Here is a 14,120-nt window from a genome sequence, read left to right as displayed (position 1 = left end):
TGTAGAGGCACGCCAAGAACAAACACACGTTTACAAAATTTGAGCTAGAGTAGTCAAGTATTTAATGCTACATATTGCACTGAGATATATACTACCTTGCACACCAAAACCAAACTACAGTGAACTTGAAGCTCAACACATCATTCAAATATGTATTCGCTGAGTACTAATTAAATATAAAATATTATATTTATCGATTCTAGTGTCTTTAAAATTATTCTATAGGCTACACGTCTGCTTTAGATTTATCGATTTATTTATCAAATGAAAATAGCGACAACCAAACCGTTACCTAAGACAAGTTTCTATGCATGTGTGCGGCCGCCGTACAAATGATTACAATTACATTTTAGTATCCGGAGCTTTTTATTTGCATGAAGACTCTTAAATGGTATAATACATGAATGCATGTTATAAAAAATATTATCGTTTAATAAATGTCTTTTTACGACTTTTGAAATGCACAATAACTTTCGTGTAAATGATATTATAATACGAAATATCAATAAATAATTGTAGCTAAAAATTACGATCGAACAAATACTCTAAATATATGTTAGATATATATTCATGCAGTTAGTGTATGCGTTTGAATATTTATATATTGAACCTAGGGTGTACAGCCAAAAATGTAAACCTCTCTTGCAGTGTGTGCAATTTAAAATTAATGAGCATCTTCATTCTTTTAAATAAACCCCTAAAACTAATCAAGTTTTATTTGAAATTAAAGTGAGCATAATTTAAGTTTTGAAATTTAATCACTTTATTTTCTTTCTGTCTTGTAATTTAGAATGTAAAATAAAATAAAGAACTAAAGCAAACATAACACATTAAGATGACTGATGTCCTCCATGTGGCGATTTTTACAATATTTCATAATGCACGTGCATTTTCTACAGATAAAACACGGCCAAGGAAATGTGGACATATTTCTGCATAAATATGATACTTTTAAAATAAATGTACTTTGATTATAATTCTAAAGTTTAGTCCGGTATACTTATATAAAATTTCCAGAATGAATGCTTCAGCAAATAAAGCAACTTTTAGGTAGAATTAATTAATTAAGTTTGATCAGATCTAGAAAAAAAATATTTAAACAAAATGTCAGTGGACGGCGATGATACCTTTGAAGATATCTAAAACTTTAATAACATTGTATTTATTTTCCACAGATACATGGATACTTATTAGAATGAATCTAATTGGCTCGAATTCCTCAAAATGTTTGATATTTCACACTGGTATGTATAATTTGAACATAATGTCAGAACAAATGTTAAAATTTGCAATATTTGTGATTATGTCATGAAATACAAGCAAACATGTATACACATTCTTACAAAAATAGGCACAAATATGCATACAATGACTATATTCAAACATAACAATTTCTTTATAAATGTATTGTAGGAATTTAATTGATATCGTTATGTCATTTCTACTAAAAATAGATATACGAAAATGCATCACCTATTAATCTATCATTTATTTTTTATTGTTGGCAAATCTCAGTAATTGCACATTTACACTTTTCAGAGGTATACAACTGAAGACAGAAAATGCATTTATGTAATGTATGCAACGTTCGCCCCAGAGCGGATCCAGTTAGCCGCCATGTTTACAAAAACATTGAAATTTTGCAAGCAAATTCTGTTGATTTGCTCAGTTTTGTGGTTCATTTCTCGAAAAATGAAACCTGTATCATAAACTATGCCCAATTTATTAAACAAAATCAACGAAAGAAGTACCTATATGACAATAAATTAACAAAAAGGGATTCTTGTCCAAGCGATCACAACACAAACAACCCATGTAGACCGCCAGTCAATGCAAGAAAACAAAGCCCAATAAAATCGTTTATTTAACTATTTATTTCGTAAAAATGAATTCGAAGCGTGAAAACAATATCCAAAATCTATTTCTACTTGAATTTGTCTAAATTACACTTGTTTGAAGCAAAAATTTTGAAAAATATTTATACAGTAAAATGTGCGTTCTTCATGGCGCGGTGAGATTTGTGTTTTACATACCCAACTTTTCATCGTAATTACTTTGTTTAACACTGATGATCTAACAATTTCTTTATATATTGTGGTACATGTATATCTAAACTTTATTTTCCCATTCAAAATTATACGATTTTTGTCGAAATTAGCAAAGATATTCAATGTTTAATGCAACATAATCCGTATCTCGCGTGTAAATTTTTCATTAAATCCAGATTTTTTGTTATTTTGTTTTCAGATATAGTCTTCATTGTTGATTGAAAATGAAGTTTTAGATACGCTTTACAGCGTACATTTATTATTTTTCACGTATCGTATATAGTTAATTTGTAATCTGCGTTCAAAAAAACCAAACAGACACATTTCGTGTAGATTTTGATGTCGGCCATGAAAACTAGCGCTTATCGATTGGGTGCTCTCAACGACGTCCGCGCTCTGGCTATATATACCAGAGCGGTCGGTTTAAACTTCAGTCAGCATTTGAGCTTTCACCTGAACGGTAGTAGCAACGATAACGACAACTATGGCAGATACCGCACCAGCCGCCGCTCCCAAGAGCCCCAAGAAGAAGGCAGCAGCGAAGCCCAAGAAGCCAGCAGAGCATCCTAAATACATCGACATGGTTCTGGACGCCATCAAGAACCTGAAAGAGAGGAAAGGTTCCTCCCGCCAGGCCATCCTGAAGTACGTCATGAGCAAGTTCAAGGTCGGAAACGACGCCACTAAAGTCAACTCCAGGATCAAGGTGGCACTGAAAAATGGCGTCAAGAGCAAAGCATTGAAGCAGAGCAAAGGTGTCGGCGCTCAGGGAAGATTCAGCGTTGGAGAGAAGAAAGCCGCTGTGAAGAAACCCAAGGCTGTCAAACCAAAGGCAGCAGCAAAGAAACCCAAGGCGAAAAAACCCAAGGCAGCCAAAAAGCCAGCAGGCGAGAAGGCTAAGAAGGTGAAGAAATCTCCAGCAAAGGCCAAGTCACCAAAGAAGGCCGCCAAACCCAAAGCTGCAAAGAAATCTCCCAAGAAACCTAAGGCAGCCAAGCCCAAGAAGGCAAAGTCACCTAAGAAGGCAGCCAAGCCCAAGAAGGCCAAGACCCCCAAGAAGGGAGCATCAAAGAAGTAAACGTTCTCTATGAGAACAGCCTGCGTTCAGCAGTATTCAAACAAAAGCCCTTTTTAGGGCTACCAAATTTTTCGAAAAGATGCCTTATATGACACGCAGAGAAACGTACATATGGTTTATAAGAAGCAAACTCAATTTTTGTAGTTTGATACACTTTGTTTTCAAACTTCAAAAATAAGTTTTCGTCACTGTTTTATTGGGATGAAAACGCATGGGCTTGTCACGAGTTTTTTTTTGTCTTTATGATTTTATAGTATAGGGGTGGGTTAAAGGGAAAAAAAAGTCTGACGAGTGTTAGCACGCGAGAAAGAAGGGATTGTGTTTTGTGCCCGCCATAAAAGCAAAATATTTATAATAAATAATAACCTATATGTTGCATGCGCGGATCCAGAATTCTTCCCAGGATGGAATGGGGTCAGAAATGTTGTTGTTTCGGGAGGGGGTGAAGCATTTCCAATAACTTATCGAATTTAGTAAGATGAATTTTCTGAGATCCGCGCATGAGATTTACTTAGTTGTTGATGAGAGTTATCTTTCGTAAAACAAAATTTCCGGAATACATTTTCGATATCGGTTTAACTTTTACAGTAATTTTGTGTATAAAAAGCGAACTCCTTGGCTGAAATTCTGGAGGGAAAACTGAATTTTCAAAAACACGGTAGGTTAAAACTCTTAAACATAGCCTTAAAAACAAACATAAAATAACGTTCCATTTGCTACCCGAAACTAAAATTTTAACACTTTTCACGATGGTTTCAATAGCTTAATTCGAATTTCCTAGGATGTTCTCCCAAATCCCTAACGTACACAGCTTACAGAGGGTTGCTTAAAAAGTAACCCCCCCCCCTTTGCCACACACACACACACACACACACACACACATTTTTAAAAAGAATACATAATTGCGTAGCTCAAATATTAGAATATTTGCATCGCCGGGTTGGGTGATAATTAAACTTATTATGATTCATTTATCTGAATAAAACAGGAAATGTAATGGAGTTATTAATTAACATTATAACATACTAATGAAAGTATGGGTTACAGTATTACAGTGTTGTTTAGACTAGTGCAAAATTTAAACATCTCTTTAATTTGTATAATTTGATAGAGGAAACTCACAATAACATTAGTTTTTGGATATATTTTCGTATTGATAGATTTTCGACAAAATGATTTAACTACCGCGATATCATAGGACGGGCTCATATATCTACACAAAACAAAAATTACACCAATGTCATTGAAATTGTGACAAAGTGATTTTTTTTTTACAGCCACTCAGCAACTACTATGATGTAATGTCTCTCAAATATTCATATTTATCATATCATTCATTTACCTGAATGTATTTTTTTAAAATGAAGAAGCAGGTTTTCCCTGCACCAAGATTGGAAAGGTAAATTTGCTCTGCGATTAATGTTGATCTAAAAAGACACTCATAATGATACAAAATATTCGCAATTTCAAGGTTGAAAAAAGAAGATAACATATAGGCCTACAGTCTTGTTTAACTCATGCTTCTCAACCACCGGGACCTGTATTGTTAAAAAGAATTCCAATAGCCAGAATACCCTTAGTCATACTCGTCTTAGTGTTGTCAGATGTTGTGGTGTACAATAAACGTACGGGATAATCTGCATAATTTTTCTTCTATCTTTGGGGGGATGTGCAAATCTAGGTCTTGTCAAAGCAAGAAATGAAGTAATTTACCTAAACATAGTAGAATTTAATAAGTGTACAGATATAAAGATTGGAACACCATTCATTGAAACTGAGATAAAATAAGTGGAATGACACTTCTTTATGTAGAATTCCATGGTGACAATATGATACAATGTTAGTCAGATGGGTATGCCCTGCTCACCGACTGTAAGGTAAATAGAGTAATGATGTCAGATCTTGCCAACCAGCATCGGCATACATCTCTTGTACTTTTAATAACATTATACTCTGAAGTAGAAATAAATGTTCTATTATGTTCTGTATAATGCTATATAACTATAATATTTAACGACTTAATTCTTTGACCCTTAGAATAAGAAAGGTCCATATACATGTATATCTTTAAAATGTGACCACTATATATTAGAAAAAAAATTAAAATACTAATCTTGAGATCAGCTTTTTCTAACTTGGATATTTTGCTAATAATTATACAACCTAATATTTCAGTGAGTATATGCTCAGTAGTATATGTATCTCCTGAATCTGAGCATAGTTGTTAAAATGAAACATGTTAATTAAGAGACGCATGACCCAGATTTGTCCTATTGCCAGTATTTTATACGACTGGTCATTTTTTTTATATTTTGTAATATATTGCTCACATATGAATAAAAATGTTAAATTATTATGTTATCAATTTTTTTTCCAAAACTAATTCAAAATGATTTAAGCCATGTGTAACTGCAGGTCTGTAGCTATCAGTCTAAAAAATATGCGGTTGGGCAACCTGATTTGTCCAGACCAGGAGCTATGAACATGCAGATTAGACCGCTGTTGTGTGAACATTTAAACAAAACAGATACATTGATGAATTGTCAAAAAATTATTTATGTAAAGGATATAAGCCAAAAACTGTCCATTCTGTGAGAGAAAGAACTGATCGAGGCCCGAAGCTTAAAATAACAAAGGATTGCATAACAAAAATTGTTTTAAGTAGAGTATAACCTGCCTGTAAAATTGTGTCTGCAATTTACATGTAGATGTCATGTTTGTATGATGCTGATCGACAAATAAGTTAATTGTAACTATTTTACTAAGTACCATTAATGCACTGATATATAGAAATTATATGGTTAAGTTTTTGGTAAAATTATTTATGTTCTTAAATTTTTAGCTCACCGAGACGAAGTCAGGGGGAGCTTATGCTATACCCTCGGCGTCGGCGTCGGTGTCGGCGTCGGCGTCCGGACCTGGTTAAAGTTTTTGTTGCAGGTCCTGTATCTAAGCTATTACTTGTCCTATCTTCACCAAACTTGCATGGATGATGCATCTGGACCTACTTATGGACTTGAAAGACTTGGATGCTGAATCTGAGTCCTAAATTTCAGATGCTGGAGGAGGTTAAGGTTGTGGGACCAGGTTAAAGTTTTTGTTGCAGGTGCCCTTTGACAGCAATATCTAAGTTACTGCAGGTCCGTACTTCACCAAACTTGCATGGATGGTGTGTCTTATGATACTGATGCACCAGACAGGCTTGAATGCTGAATCTGAGCCATAGGTTTCGGATGCTGGAGGAGGTTAAGGTTTTTGGAGCAGGTTAAAGTTTTTGTTGCAGGTGCCCTTTGATAGCAATATCTAAGTTACTGCAGGTCCGTACTTCACCAAACTTGCATGGATGGTGTGTCTTATGATACTGATGCACCAGACAGGCTTGAATGCTGAATCTGAGCCATAGGTTTCGGATGCTGGAGGAGGTTAAGGTTTTTAGAGCAGGTTAAAGTTTTTGTTGCAGGTGCCCTTTGATAGCAATATCTAAGTTACTGCTGGTCCGTACTTCACCAAACTTGCATTGATGGTGTGTCTTATGATACTGATGCACCAGACAGGCTTGGGTGCTGAATCTGAGCTATAGGTTACAGATGCTGAAGGAGGTTAAGGTTTTTAGAGCTGGTTAAAGTTTTTGTTGCAGGTGCATTCTGATGATTATATCTTAGTTACTACTTGTCCTTACTTCACCAGACTTCCATGGATGGTGCGTCTTATGATACTGATGCACCAGACAGGCTTGAATGCTGAATCTGAGCCATAGGTTTCGGATGCTGGGGGAGGTTAAGGTTTTTAGAGCTGGTTAAAGTTTTTGAAACAGGTGCCCTCTGATGATCATATCTTAGTTATTACTTGTCCTAACTACACCAGACTTCCATGGAAGGTGCGTTTTATTATACTGATGTACCTGACGGGCTTGAATGCTGAGTCTGAGCCATAGGTTTCAGATGCTGGATATGGTTAAGTTTTTTGGAACAGGTCACATGTTTAATAGATAATAGTACTATTTCAAACTTGCATAGTTGATTAAACTGTAATATGAATGAATCACAGAGGAAGCTTCAGATGCAGAGCTTGATCTCCATTATCAAGGATGCTAAAAAATATATCTTTATTAGTTAATACAAGTCCTAACTTCACCAAACTTGAATGGATGGTGTGTCTTATGATACAGATGCACCTAACAGGCATGGATGTTGAATCTTAGCCATATTAGGTTGCGGATGCTGGAGCAGGTTAAGGTTTTAATTGCTAGTGCCCTCTGATGATAATATCTTAGTTACTACTGGTCTGATCTTCACCAGACTTGCATGGAGATGCGTCTTATGTATACTGATGCATCTGACAGGCTTGAATGCTGAATCTGAGCCATAGGTTTCGGATGCTGGATGAGGTTTAGTTTTTTTGGAACAGGTCACATGTTTTATAAATGATAGCTTGCATACTGTAAATTCCTAATTAAACGCGAGGAATTAATATCCGCGTAAAATCGCGAGAAGCATCCTTCGCGGATTTTAAAATCTCGCCATTATTTTCTGAGAGTTGAAAACTATAAGAAATAAGGAGAAAAGTTCAACGTTCGCGATTTTATATTCTCGCGATTTGGTAGAAACCAGCGGGATCGCGGAATTAAGTACTCGCGTAATATAAGGAATTTACAGTAGTTGATTTAACTATATTATAAATGAAACGCAGAGGTTGCTTCTGATGCAGAGCCTGATCTCGATTATCAAGGATGCTAAAGAAATCTCCCACCTCACTCAAACCTGCTCGATAGATAGATGTGTTTGTTGATAAATGATATAACATGATTCCTATGAAATAGTATTGTATGGTATGAAACAATATCCTTTAATATAATACAATATAATATCAAATGTAATATTATAAAAAGTGATATGATACGATATGATATTGAATCAATTTTTTTTTATATTTTATGTTATGATATTGTAACATGATATCGTTATGTATAGTATTGTATATTATGATACAATATTGTATAATATTATATTGTATTATTAATTTATTATTTTATCACATGATACTATTACATAAGATATTGCAAAATATAATATTGTATCCTATGATACAATATTGTATATTCTATAATATTGTATCATACGATATTGTATAATATGATATTAGTTTCTGTAATATAGAATTATATCACATGAAATTGTATAATATGAAACTGTTATATTATATAATATCGTATCATACGATATTGTATAATATGATATTGGTTTATAATATAATATATTATCACATCACATGAAATTGTATTGTATGATATTGTAAAATATATTATTGTATCATATGATACAATATGTATGATATAATGTTGTATTATATATTTTACTTTATCACATAATATTGTATCATTTGATATGATACAATGTTGTATCAAATTATATTAATTGTATCATATGATACAATATCGTATTATGTTTCCAAAAAGAAACAGTATCATACAATATCATTCTATATTATACAATATAATATCATATGTTTCAATGTTATGATGTAATATGATATTGTAATATAATACTATATTGTTTTATATATTATGATATTGTATTATGTGATCAAATACAATAACGTATAACACAATACAATGTCATACCATATGTTACAATATCATATATCATCATTGTTTATTATGGTATTTTATTGTATTATATGATATATGTTGTAAATATGATAGGATGCAATATTTAATTTTATATTATTGTATTGATTAACATATGAACATATTATTATCATACAATTTTTTAACAGATGATATACAATATTGTGTCAAAACAGAATCCATGAATATCCAAGATCATAAAGTATGATTTTCATTTAATATGATAAAGGTGGTCTCATAAAGGTGAAGTCTCATAAGGGTGATGTCTCGTCTCGGTGAGCTTTGTAATCTGTGATTACCTATGTTTAGAAAATATTTTAATGTTTTTTAATTATTTATGTTTTTATATACCTTAGACATTTAAACTGTACATTTAAGAGGGAACTCACTTCTTTAAAATTTTGTTTGATATTTTATGCAAAAAACTTTTATTATAAGGAAATCTGTTAAAATCAAATTTATCATGTTTTAGGGAAATCTTTAATTACCATGATAAGTCTTGCTATTAAGGGTGTTTCCATGCAATCTTAGAATGATTACAGTTCTTGGTAGATATACATAACGAGGAATCAGCTTTACCTTAATGATTGTTGCATGTCATACCTATTCTTAGGATTTTCATTATCTGATCATGCTAGAAAACCTTGATCAAGGAAATAAATATTGTAAATCAATTGAAAGAAAAATCTGATGATCTTTAAGGTGCATATTTTTAATAGATCAAGGGAGACAGGTGAAAAGTATATTTGTTATGTTTGTGTTTAATCATTATAAAATAGTTGTTAAACCAAAAAAAAACCCTCAAGATTCTCTGAAAATGCATGAACAATGGTCTTTTTGTGGAATATTTACCACATTGCACTGTTGACATTTCTACGAGGGAAGCAGAAGCAGAATTGCTTGACCTGCACCATTGATTGCCGCCATGGATCTTTTGTAATAGATTACCTCCTCTCATCCCGTGATCCATTTACTTTTTTTATTACTCAGTTTCTGCATGACTGAACACACAGGTAGATAATACCTGGTTTTAAACTATCGAGACACAGAATCCTAAGCTCAAATGATTGTGAAATTACAAAACCTTACTGAATGGCTACATTGCAGTTCTGTTTTTCGTGACTGAATTTGAATGGAACTTTGTCTATTTTTAGGACTCAGTTTTCATTTGAATTTTTGTTGCATGATATCTCTGTGATTTAAGTGATCAATTCACCTGGAGGAGAACTATATCAATAAAATATAAGATCAAGGTAGGTGTTTATTTACAGAATTCTCTCTAGCCTAATGATAATTTTTACTAATGACACCCGGTGTCAATTTTATTTGTGAATTTTCTTGACATGGATCAGTTCTGGCCTCGGTACTATGATGCATCACATTTTCTCCAGGTGTAATCAAATGGAACCATACAACCAAATACCTTATTTAGCTCAATTACAAATAAACCTTACAAGGAAACTACGGTAGCTTACTTCAATGACACCATATGTAAACATAAATCATTTATTTTGTTTACCTGTGAGTTCATATTACAATTTTAGATTTTATGAAGGTAATTAGGTTGTTTGTATGCATGTGTATGATAAAAGTCCACCTGAATGTATATTGATCAGGAAATAGAGTTGTGTGAATTGGTTGGAATATGATGTAGTTGCATGCATTTATTAATGGCCCTCAGGGAGTATTTGTGTTTGACGTAAGACCCAGGGTTAAACATTCAGTGTGTGGCTACCTGTGTTTCATTGATCTCTGGGTGCTATTGTTCATGAGATATCCACACAGAAATTATCATTCAGAGGGTCTGGATACAACATGAGAGTGCCCCAGCTAGTGTTGTTTGCCTTATTTGTGTACATGTTTTTTTTAACTACTTACATTTTTAAAACACAAGGGGGATCTTTGAGAGAAAATGTCTAATTAGTATGCAAATGTCTCTTGTAGTTATGCCTATTGCTCTGACACTAATTATTTGTAGTGCTTTGTTTTTTTTTACCTGATCCATTAAAGTGCATGCAAAAAGTTGAACATACACATTTATATACATACTGCATTGTAGATCAGTTTAGTTTATCACGCATATGTTATTGTTTGGATATTAGAACCATTTTAACAAGAGCTTGGACTTTGGGTAGTTGTGTTAAAAAGCAATGTGACTTAGCCCTGTCTATTTCATTGTTAGCCACTCGGCCATGGCTCTCTGAAATCAGGAAGATTTGTCTGGCTTTTGAGCTAAGAATACGCAATCAGTGCATATTTCGCTTGAAACGACATCATTTTTAACTTGTTTTGACACAAGAATTAGATAGCTACGTCCTACTGAAAGTCCAAGGTCTTGTTAAAATGGTTCTAAAACCAGCAACAACATTGAGAGAGAGAGAGAGAGAGAGAGAGAGAGAGAGAGAGAGAGAGAGAGAGAGAGAGAGAGAGAGAGAGAGAGCAAATATAAATGAATACATATATACATATGTCCTGAAAATTCTTGGGATTTAAATTTGGTTAGTTGACATACATTTCTTCAACCTTTTCTAGTTTTGAGTGTTTATTTTTTATACTGGTACATGTTTACTCATAGATGTTCTCTGATTTCTTGGAAATATTTTAACAAATAGACCTTTGCTTTTATTTATAAATGGGTGAATTTATTAGGTAAGTTACCACTCTCCACTGATTGCATGTCTGTCTGTCTGTCTGTATAAAGTTTTTGTAGATAGGTAGGTTGTAATCATAGCCATGCATGCATGGTTCTTTCAAATATAGATGCAACGTACAGGACGTTGTGTTGTAAAAAAAAAAAATTAAAATATTCTGGTATTTAGGAAACAACATGGGAAATAAACAGATTTTTAAACTTACATGTAATTAAAGCACACAGAGGACAATGATGACAGTCTGCAGCCATTGGCGAGGATTAAAATATTTTAATGACACCTTTGAGCTCATATGTCATATGGCTGGGGAGATTATTACAATGCATCTCTCTTTAAGCTTAATATGTAGATTTTTAACTTGACGACGATGACAATAATGCATATCAGATAGAGATGTGAAATAAATTTCACTTTTATAAGATGCATTGATCATTCAGTCAGATTAGCGATAGATGTTGCATAATAGATTTTCATACCTTTAGAGGCTTTCACAGCTAAACATGAATTTGTAAACATCTATGTTTATGACTTTTTTTTTTCATACGCCATTTACTGTAATTTGATATTTCATGTGATGAGATATGCATTTATTTCTATAGGTATTATGGTAATACTTATGGTAAATACTTAAAGATAAACTGCAAAAATAAAGATAAAATGGGGTAATATAAATTTTTTACTTTTGTTAGCTGATTTATTTGAAAAAAAAAGGTAAAATGACAATTTTATTAAATACTGAATGAATTAGCAGATTTTCAGTTAAACAACACTCGAGATAGACCCAAGGGTGTATTTTAAACAGCTTTCAATATTTGCTTGCAAAATCCTGAATATTTATTTAGTTAAATGGGTTCAATTCATAATTTAAAACTGTTGGGATCAGAACTATGTGCATTGATGGATAATTTTTCTACCTTTAAATGCATGTATTTTAAGAAAGATTCTAGATTTGCAAATTAAGCCAGATTTACAGATCAGCTCATCAAATTTTCAAGAGAAAGCATTAATTTTCGTAAATTGTGTGTAGTTGTATGTAGAGACTGTTTCTCTGGTAATATTACTTTGATAGAACACGAGAATGAGTCAGCAGTCCATCCTAGTGACATTAGAAGCACAGCAACCTATTCATTGATCAACTTATCTTGTAAAATGAAGCAGCTCGCTCTACCTGTTCGATTCTTGGAGGCTGATCATACAGTCTGTACTTTATTTCTTCCAGAGTCTTCGACTGAGATGCAAGGACTTTGAGAATGACTTCGTTCAAAGCAGTTTTGTCTGTGATAACAGCGGCTCACCAGTTATACATGGGCAAGTATTTCTTGAATGTTCTTGACTACATTTTATCCAGCAGCACAGGGATCTGATTTATTTGACTATTTTAAAAGTAAACTGTATAGAACCATTTTAACAAGAGCTTGGACTTTGGGTAGTTGTGTTAAACAGGAATGTGATGTAGGCCTGTCTATTTCATTGTCAGCCACTCAGCCATAGCTCTCTGAAATAACAAAATTTGTCTGGACTACGCGATCGGTGCTTAGATCGGTTAAAACCACATCATTTTTAACTTGTTTTGATGCAAGAAATAGATAGCTAGGTCCTACTGAAAGTCCAAGGTCTTAATTTGTTAGGTCACCAGAGTCACTCAGGTGACCTATTGCAATTGGTCTTCGTCCGTCGTCGTGCGTCATGCGTCGTGCGTTAACAATTTTACAGTTTTAACTTCTTCTTGAAAACAACCAGGCCAAACGTTACCATTTTTGGTGTGAAGCATCTCTATGGTAAGAAGAATGTAAATTGTGAAATTCATGGCTCTACCACCCCTGGGGTGCCACGGGCGGGGCCGAATATGCAAAAAAAGCTAAATTTTCAAAAATCTTCTTCTCTACTCCCACGCATGTGAGGAAAAAACTGGTTGCATGGTTATGATGTCCATGAAGCCCTCTACCAAAATTTTGAAATTTATGGCCCCTGGGTTAGGGGTATTCTCTTTTGAGATGTAGGCTATGCCTGTCCACTTCTCAAAAGAGAATAGGTTAGGGGTACTGGCTCCAGGGTGGGGCCAATATGGCCAAATAGTAAAAATGTATTAAATCTTAGAAAATCTTCTTCTCTACTACCATATATATTTTTTAAAAACTAAATGCATGATTATGATGTCCATGAAGCCCTCTACCTAAATTGTGAAATTCATGACCCCTGGGTCAGGGGTTCAGGATCTAGGGTGGGGCCAATATGGCCAAATAGTAAAAATGTATTAAATCTTAGAAAATCTTATTCTCTACTATCATATATATTTGTTAAAAACTAAATGCATGATAATGATGTCCATGAAGCCTTCAACCTAAATTGTGAAATTCATGACCCTTTGGTCAGGGATTCAGGCTCTAGGGTGGGGTCAATATGGCCAATTAGTAAAAATGTATTAAATCTTAGAAAATCTTCTTCTCTACTCCCATATATATTTGTTAAAAAATAAATGCATGATTATGATGCCCATGAGGCCCTCTATCAAAATTGTGAAATTCATGACCCCTAGGTCAGGGGTTCAGGCTCTAGGGTGGGGCCAATATGGCCAAATAGTAAAAATGTATTAAATCTTAGAAAATCTCTTCTCTACTCCCATATATATTTGTTAAAAACTAAATGCATGGTTATGATGTCCATGAAGCCCTCTATCTTAATTGTGAAATTCATGACCCCTGGGTCAGGGGTTCAGG

The 14,120-nt window shown here is 33.7% G+C and overlaps 1 protein-coding gene across 2 annotated transcripts; it reads left to right on the top strand.

The window, feature by feature from the left end:
* The first annotated feature begins 2,425 nt into the window (after positions 1-2,425).
* Positions 2,426-13,356, top strand: LOC105331557 (histone H1.2). Of its 2 annotated transcripts, none has more exons than XM_066067297.1 (2): positions 2,426-3,784; positions 12,623-12,732. In XM_066067297.1, exon 1 carries the CDS (start codon positions 2,533-2,535, stop codon positions 3,124-3,126), a length of 594 nt encoding a protein of 197 aa, XP_065923369.1. In that variant the 5' UTR covers positions 2,426-2,532; the 3' UTR covers positions 3,127-3,784; positions 12,623-12,732. The 2 variants fall into 2 exon arrangements, 1 of the variants encoding a protein (XP_065923369.1); XR_010707996.1 differs by lacking the exon at positions 2,426-3,784 and adding an exon at positions 9,150-10,005 and having other exon boundaries at positions 12,623-13,356.
* Positions 13,357-14,120: the final 764 nt, after the last annotated feature.

This window comes from Magallana gigas, chromosome 7 (genome assembly GCF_963853765.1).
Source record: "Magallana gigas chromosome 7, xbMagGiga1.1, whole genome shotgun sequence".
In the NCBI taxonomy this organism is placed as follows: domain Eukaryota; kingdom Metazoa; phylum Mollusca; class Bivalvia; order Ostreida; family Ostreidae; genus Magallana; species Magallana gigas.
Note: the sequence above shows the minus strand (reverse complement) of the source record. Positions and strands in the feature narration are given on the sequence as shown.

Excerpts from the sequence above, each read along its gene's own strand:
- LOC105331557 (XM_066067297.1), top strand. The coding sequence starts at position 2,533 with ATGGCAGATACCGCACCAGCCGCCGCTCCCAAGAGCCCCAAGAAGAAG.